This window comes from Drosophila guanche, unplaced genomic scaffold, assembly GCF_900245975.1.
Source record: "Drosophila guanche unplaced genomic scaffold, DGUA_6, whole genome shotgun sequence".
NCBI lineage: Eukaryota > Metazoa > Arthropoda > Insecta > Diptera > Drosophilidae > Drosophila > Drosophila guanche.
In genome coordinates, this window is record NW_022995745.1 from 8,694,442 (window position 1) to 8,702,426 (window position 7,985).

General features: G+C 45.8%; 2 protein-coding genes across 2 annotated transcripts; one reads left to right on the forward strand and one right to left on the reverse strand.

Moving 5' to 3' along the window:
* Positions 1 to 672: 672 nt before the first annotated feature.
* On the forward strand, positions 673 to 3,013 carry LOC117581460 (Meckel syndrome type 1 protein homolog). The gene has a single exon (XM_034268678.1). It carries the CDS (start codon positions 713 to 715, stop codon positions 2,936 to 2,938), a length of 2,226 nt encoding a protein of 741 aa, XP_034124569.1. The 5' UTR covers positions 673 to 712; the 3' UTR covers positions 2,939 to 3,013.
* Positions 3,014 to 4,256: 1,243 nt separating this feature from the next.
* Positions 4,257 to 6,523, reverse strand: LOC117581464. The gene is made up of 4 exons (XM_034268682.1): positions 6,370 to 6,523; positions 5,317 to 5,531; positions 5,064 to 5,243; positions 4,257 to 4,993 (listed from the first exon to the last, which is right to left on the reverse strand). Exons 1-4 carry the CDS (start codon positions 6,379 to 6,381, stop codon positions 4,597 to 4,599), a joined length of 804 nt encoding a protein of 267 aa, XP_034124573.1. The 5' UTR covers positions 6,382 to 6,523; the 3' UTR covers positions 4,257 to 4,596.
* Positions 6,524 to 7,985: the final 1,462 nt, after the last annotated feature.

Sequence of the window (7,985 nt, forward strand, 5' to 3'; positions counted from 1 at the left end):
ATACCGTAAATCTTAAATCATTTTCCCTCGACTTTGATCTTCTGTCTTCTGATTGATGAATCATAGATCTAATAAGGACACATTTTCATTGGATTGTATGTATGAAAACGATCTTTAAACAGAAGGTGCAGAAAATGCCCTTTCAGTTTACTACACGGTAACTACGCATTTTCTACATATCATTGTTTCATTAGAGGAGTATGGACATTTTGTGCACCCTATTGTGATCTTCAGGATGTCAGCCTGAATGACAGACATTTCTGTATGGCTTTATATGGCTTTTTCAAATGTAATCGGCGATATTTATATTCTGCTAAAATCACTTCAAAATCGACATTATGTAGAAAATTGCATGCCTGTGTAGTTTTCATGTAGCAAACTCAATTGAGTGTTGTGGACTTTTTACCTTTGGTTAGAAATATATTTTATAACTATTCCAATGAAAGGAAATACTTAAAATTGGACAATCTTATAGAAAACAAAGTAGTTTATCGAATAAATATATATGTTTTGCACTCAAGGTAACTGATGGCTAGTAATATGAAACGGAACATCAAGGTCGAAGAATATAATTTTCGATTAATGTGAACTTATTTAGTTCGTTCACACCAGTGAATAGTTAGTTCATAAACGACGTATTGCCATAACGACCTCGGGAATTCGAAATAAAAAACACAAAATAAGAAAATTGTCAGATTCGGAAAAAAGAGAGATGCAGGAAAAAAGCAGAGACACCAAGCGAACGGGCATTTACCGTCTCAGTGGGAAAATCACCGACTTGCGGTTGGACATCAAGCTGAGGCACCTGAGCGAATGGCTACCAGTCCCGAAGCTGGACTACTGCGGAGCTGGAGTTTACAGCACGCCCCCAGCCAGTAGTAGCACCAACGAGTTCGGCCCAGCGATCTGGGGCGACTGCTTCATCTTTGTGCCGACTTGCGACGATCCCATCTTCAGCCTGGGCTACGGCAAGCAGGCCTACTACAACTACTACTATCCGGCCACTGTCAGCTTAAGTAACTCCCGACGCAGCTGCAGCACATTGGCCGGTTCCCAGGGACAAGTACCTACTTCGGGCAGCTCCCGACGCAACAACAGCACATTAACCAGTCCTCGTGGACGCGTGTTCACTTCGGGCAGCTCCCGACGCAGCTACGGCACCTTGGCGAGTCCTCGGGGACACGTAGAAATTTCGGACCGATCGCAGGAGCCAGTGCCAGATCCAGAGCTGGACCAGAATCGACCGGAAGAGGCGGAGACAGAGACGGAGAGCCAGGAGCAGAATAAGTGGAACGTGGTCAGCGAGGCAAGCCGGGCCTTTTACGCGCTGAACAAGGAACTGTGCAACGGGTGCACGGCCAACCTGCAGATCGCCTGGCAGCAGAAGCACTTTAGTCGCGCGGAGCTGGAGACCTTCAGCCAACAAAAACACGCCTACGTTACGCCGCTGCAGCGCCGCTATCACCGCTATGCTCAGGACATTTTACAGCTGCAGCAGCATCATCTGCGGATGGAGGAGCAGCAGCAGGAGCTTGCAAAGGAGGAATTGGTGCACGTGTACCGCAAGATTCGCAATTCAAAGCGATGGCGCAGTGAGTCATCGACGATGTCGTGGTTCCCAAACGGGAGCAACTCCTCGGTGTCCATGTCGCAGGTGTCATTCCTAGAGGATCCCAACTTCGCAGCCCGCACGTGCCTTATCCACACGCTGGTCGATGCAGATGGCGAGGAGCACCTCCCAACGGAGGCGCGGCAGCTCCACGCCGACGGCTTTCAGGTAATGTACGTTTACGCCGATTTACAGGAGGACACATTGCTGGTGACCCTCCGGTACTCACCTGCGCTTGGGCTGCTCTACGTCTATCCGGACTTCACTTGCAGCGCTGACGACATGGACTACGAGGTGAAGATCGACAGGGTCGACGATTGCCGCCAGCTCTACTGTTACGGCTTCCAGAGCACTCAACCGCTGGAGGCGGTGGGCGCCGAGGAGTGGAGCCTGCAGATGGAAGCCCTGATGCTGAATACGCGGAACGCAAAAGACCACCAGGGGAAGAAGGAGCACGTGCAGTCGAATGAGCAAGTTCCTGTGCCTGCGAATGCCACCTCACAGGAGCTACTGGACTACTTTCACAGGCAGCGGTCCCTTTCCAAGGAGCTGCGTGTCATAAGCAACTTCGCGACGCCGGCCAAACGGATGCGCCGCGTCTCGCTTCTGCTGGATATACAGGAGGCCCAGCACTTCGAGCACCCAAACATCCATGTGCGTTACCACATCCAGCCACCTCCCCACACCCTAGTGGAGACGACGTCCACCGGCACTAATCCGATCCCGTTACGCGGCGCCACTTCCACCTGCATGGACGCGGGCGATTCCCGTTGCGCCCACCTGGCCCACTGCTGGCAGCTGACGCTGCTCTGCGAGGAGCAGTTCGATCCCGTACACTTGCTTCACATCTACTTCGAGGTCATTAGCATAGACGGATGGCAGCGCGAACGCTGCGAAGGCTATACCCACTTCGCCTGCTCCCTGGTGGACCCGCTTCCGCCGTTGTCCGGCGAAGGCCTGCGGTTGCCGTGTATACGTCCGATGGGCAACTGGCTGGACACCCTCAACCGCTACTTCCTTGGCGGCCGCCAGAACTTCGACTTTGTGGCCTTCTTCAGGGGCCGTTCCAAGCCTCAATGTAACCTTTACTCGCGCCTCAGCCTGGACACCGTAAATGCCATGCGAAACACCGGCTCGCTGCTCTTCCGTATTCGTAAGCTGCAGCAACGCCAACCGGAGATGCTGCACCAGCTGAAGATGCAGCTGGGCCTGAACAGCATCGAAGAAAGCGAAACAGACAAGGCTTCCACACTGGGCGAGGTCATAGCTGCCTTTGTACAGGCCAAGGATCGCATCCGGGAACTCTTGGGCCGTTCCTTCTCGTATTGAAAGGACCCTCTGCACCCTCCACTTGCTTCCACGCGAAAACTGGACTGAGTAATACTCCTCGTAGAAAATAAAATATAATTATTTATTTATTTATTAGATATGGGGACATTTTCAAATTTTAAATATTACACCATTATTTCACTACCCGACACGATTTTTCCTCAAAGAACGAAACCCACTTTTTATGAAAGATATGGCTTTGGAAAGGCTTTGAAATGGTCTGATGACAATTTATTTTTTTTTATGGCAGAACATTTTTTTTAAGAATTTTGAAAGTCTGTTTTTTTAGAGTTCTGGTTGTTAACAAGTTTTTTTATCTGAAAAGTCGGTTTGGTTCCTTAAGGAAAACAAATTTTTCGATTTTGTCGAGAAATGTTTTTTGAGCGAAAAAATAAAACTCCAAATGAAATTGTTATTTTTGAGGTTTTTTTTATATTACTCAAACATAATTTGTATTTATAATTATTAATAATAGTTATTATCAATAATGATTAAATTAAAAAATTAAACAAAAGTATTATTGAATGCTTTTTAAAATATAGCTCATAATGATTACGGTCCATAAATATTATAGCCAGAATGAAGAAACTAATTTGCAGTGGCTACCCCCACCTCGTCCAGCAGCTTTGCTTGTGCTTGTTTTTTGTAGCTCGTTCTTTCTCGCTCGCAAACTCTGCCTCATGCAATGTGCTAAAAGCTTAAAGGGCGTGTTGGCGGGAGAAGTGGTGTAGATTACATATGTAAAAAAATATAAAATGTAAAATTAAAAAAAAAACCACGAAGGTACATTTGTACTGAATGAGTACCGGGTGTAAAAGTTGTGACGCGTACGAAGCGTCTCACAAACGTTCCTACTCGTTTTCTGGCTTTCTGGAAATGCAAATCAAACAATATACAAGTCTTGCCGAGCTTTATAGCTCTCTGAGCAAACTCTTCAAGCTATCATGCCTTTTCTTAAGGATAAAAGTGATGATCCACATAGGATTCTAAACCAGCGCACCTTTTGTAGCCAACTAATGTGTTCTTTCCGTGGTTCTACCCAAATATTATTTTTATTATTATTCGTCCCTAATTGCTCTTCGACTATTAGGATTATGTGGAACATCCCTATGTCTTTTGGCTTTAAACGAACACGAGTGGAACTTTGGTGTGTGTTGATATCTCCTCTCTATAGAGAGAAGGGCATTTAGACCAGTTTCAGTGTATTGGGACTATATATGTGAGATATAACTACATCCGCATCGGTAATACATTGACTGGGATTGGGAATTCCTCTGGGAATACGAGTATTCTTTGTATAAAAGAAGACACTCCTGAGTTAGTTTAGCCATTTTATTTACTACTAATATCACTCAGTGTATATACATAGATTCGTGTCTTGTTTTTTGTCGGATTTTGTGTGTGTGTGTGTGGTGTAGATGTACATTATATATCAGTATATAAAGGTATAGTAGCGTACAATATTGTGCATGGTATATAACACTAAAAAATGATAAAAAAAAATGCACTATCTTTTTACTCTGGTTTTTGTTGGATGTGTGGTTCCCGTTTGAGTTGCACTTAAGCCTAAATACTTGCAGCTGTTAGCTAATGAGCAGGGGAGCGGGAAAGGGGATTAAGGATTGGGAAGTTTATGGACTGGGGATTCGTATGGATCCCTATGCCACGGGCAGGTACTGGCGCGATGGTGTGGCCAGCTGCACTTTGGGTGCCTGGTAATCATACCCGTTGCCATACTCATTCACGTTGCCAAACTCCTTGCCGTTGCCATTCCCATTTCCAAATCCATGGCCGAAAGCTCCATTAGCATTGCCGTAGTAATCGCTCGATTGCGTCTGCTGGCCACCGCCGTAGGGTGAGCCGAAGAGCTGGCCACTAGACCCATCCTTCTGGGGCGTGTAGCTGTAGTCGTCGCCGCTCTGGCCGCTGCCGCGCAGTGGACCAGCCTGCTCTGGGTTGAGGCTCTGCTGAAGGAACTGGAAGCGGTTCTTGTTACCCAACAGGCTGCTGGCATCCACAGCGGGCCTCTGGCCAGCTGGGGCCAAGGGCTGGGGCCTGCAGGCAGACACAAATGTCACCCAATAAAGAAATCTCCTTTGGAACTCGGGCAAGACGTGAAACTTACTCGGGAATGTCCAGATCCAGTTCGGTGATGGGATGGTAGCCGAACTCATCGGCCGTGTATCGCGTTTTGTAGCGCTTTCCATCGGCGCCAGTGAAAGAGTACGATCCACTGACCACAAAAGTCTTGTCGTCCTTCAGTTTTCCCACGCTGCTCACCTCAATGCCGTTTTGGGTCTTCAGTCTGTGAAGGGAATGGGAGAAAGGGAATAGCGGTTTTAGCACATCTGCAGCGATGGACCTGCTATTTTACTCACTCCAACTTGAACTTCTTGCCGGAATTGTAGTTCTGAAGCTTCTCAGTCTTGGCCTTCATCACATCACCGCTGAAGTGAACCGCCGGCTTGTCATCGTCAATATCCTCGGGTAGGGTATAGATATCGCTGGGGTCGTACTTAAACAGATCCAGATTGCGGTCCGTCAGATGCTTCACATCGGCCATCGCCAGCGCCGCCATGCAGACCAACAACAACTAAAAAATGAGGAGTAAAACCCAGAAATTAGTCTCATGAAAACCAATCGGGACAAGTCCCCATTTGTCCAAAGATATATGTATCTTAATGTATCCAGTCGCACGACATCAATCACGGACAAAACGGCTGGACGGTTTTTTCAGATAATGTTTTAATTTAAAACTAAGTCTTTTAAATTTAGCATTTAGCATTAGCGTGCAATTATTTAAAGTGGCGTGCGTTTTTTCAGAGTTTTTTTGCTTTCGTCTTTTCCAGCGCCTCAGTCGCGCTGTATACGCTTTGTTTAATTCTCCTTGACAGCGCGACGCCGGCGTTGTGGTCGTCGTCGCATTGTCTCGCACGTTGATTTCGGTTTTCGGTTGTTGCCAGCTGTAGATTGCCAGCTAATACGTTTATTTGATTTAATCGATTTGGTTTTGGGACTAGGTAGTAATGGCTATGGATGGGTTTTTAGCTGCTTCAATATTTGTCATTCGATTACTCTTCTGACCGATGGGGACCCGAGGATTGTCCGCGCTGTAGCTCAAAGGTCTCTTGATGGAAAGCCGAACGTAAGTCTTATTTACACTGAAGCCGGCCAGGCTGTCGGAAAACTTCCTTGCTGGAAGTATTTTATCAGATTCCATGCAAATTTCAAGCTTTCATCCTTTTTGCCTTTAGTTATGTTTGTGATTTTTCATTGAGTTCCACTCGCAAGGGCAATGCAATAAATCTTTCTGGAATACACTTTCACTGCATCCTTTTTCACATGTGGCACCATAAAAAAATGTCTGTTTTGGATCTCTTATTTTTTAAAGTTTGTATCTGTATCTGTTTCTCTTTTTTTCGGGCACTTACAAAACTCTTCATTTTTCTTTGAGCGGGATGAGGTAAAAAATTCAAATCGAGGATAACGGAGTCTCAGCTAACGGATCTGGCTTTGAGATAAACTCCACTTTCAGCTGGTAAGCTGTTCCGGTGCCCACAGATTCTAGCAAATAAATACAACCAATTCCAGCGGCTCGTTTCCTTATATACTCGTATGATCGGCGATCAGTACACGGTTTGCCGGAGAACGAGAAAACGAGAAAGAAGCAGTGGCGAAGCAGAAGCAGCAAGCGAAGACGAACCGGACAAAGCGCTGCTTTGCGCTGTTTTTTTGGTGCTTTCGTTACTTTGAATAATGTTTGCGATGTTGATGTTGTTGCCTGCTAGCCACATTTTATTCTTTATATGCCGTGTTCAGGCTGCATGTGATTCTGCGGCACCTGTCGTTCCGTGGCTTGCTGCTGATATGCTTCAGCTTTATCATGATCCTTATAGCTGATGTTTAATTGATGATTAAATCAACTGCTTTATATGCTGCAAGTACTGCTTGCTCTTATGCTCGTTTCTTTAAGTACTGCTCTTTCTTTGTTTTGTGGGAAAAGGATATTTCTGCAGCTTGTGAGTTGATGCTGCTCTCTTATCAATTCTTTGTCGCTCTAGTTAATTTATGTGCTGCTTTTTATTCGTTTCCGTCAATGCTATGAATTCTGCTTGGTAGATGCCGGCGCGACGCCCAGTCTCTGATGCTTTGGCACTCTGTCATGATTTAGAATGTTGTCTGAATTTGTCATCTGTCAGAGAGGGGGCAGAATTCAGGCTGGAAGATAGAAGGGGGCTACTGATCCATCCATCTATGAATTGGACTCCGAAGATGTAACAGTCTAGAGTTGTTTTTGGGTGGTTTTTGTGTGCCTCGGAGACCCATTCGATCGCCGTGGATGGTTCCGACGAACCCCGCATGGAAATCTCGTTTTGGGCAACAAAATTAGAAAACCGCCATCATCGAATTAGCATACACGTTTAATGATGGCTTTTTTCGCCTCATTTTTTGGCTTCAGTATCGACGTCTATCTGCCTGAATCTGTTCAAATACGAGAAAACATATGCGTAAATTCTGCGTTAATTTTTTATAAAGCGTGGAGTAAATCCGATATAAGACACATACTAAAGGGGCTGGGGTCAGGGTGGAACCTGCACCAAGAGCGATAAAATATGCGTCGATTCACGATTAACGATTTGCCCAGGTACCAGTTTCAGGGGACAGTTGACCGTAAACAGTAAACCGGAGGCCCCCCACCTCCTCCGGAATTCACTAGGTCGGAAACTTGGAGACATTGCGTGATTCGCATCAAAACCTTGGATAATTCTGTTGAATGAACCAAATCGTTCGCAATGTTCATTCTGATTCGAAGCAAGAGATCTAGATGGGGATTGAGACTTGTGTGCGCTAAGAATATCTATCATTGTACTGTTGATTATCATCATCTGCGATGGTGACTATGATTGCGATCATCCACATTCTCATATGGTAATAGTCTCGGATCTCGTTCAGCCTTCGCTTAATTAACGGTTCCGATTCGGGCTTATAATATTTATCAACTTTGGTTCTCCTCTACAATCCGGCGATTCTTTCATCTTATCAACGT

Excerpts from the sequence above, each read along its gene's own strand:
- LOC117581460 (XM_034268678.1), top strand. The coding sequence starts at position 713 with ATGCAGGAAAAAAGCAGAGACACCAAGCGAACGGGCATTTACCGTCTC.
- LOC117581464 (XM_034268682.1), bottom strand. Across the intron at positions 5,244-5,316 it reads GGCAAGAAGTTCAAGTTGGA|ACTGAAGACCCAAAACGGCA; the intron begins GTGAGTAAAATA and ends TTCCCTTCACAG. Across the intron at positions 4,994-5,063 it reads CTGGATCTGGACATTCCCGA|GCCCCAGCCCTTGGCCCCAG; the intron begins GTAAGTTTCACG and ends GTCTGCCTGCAG.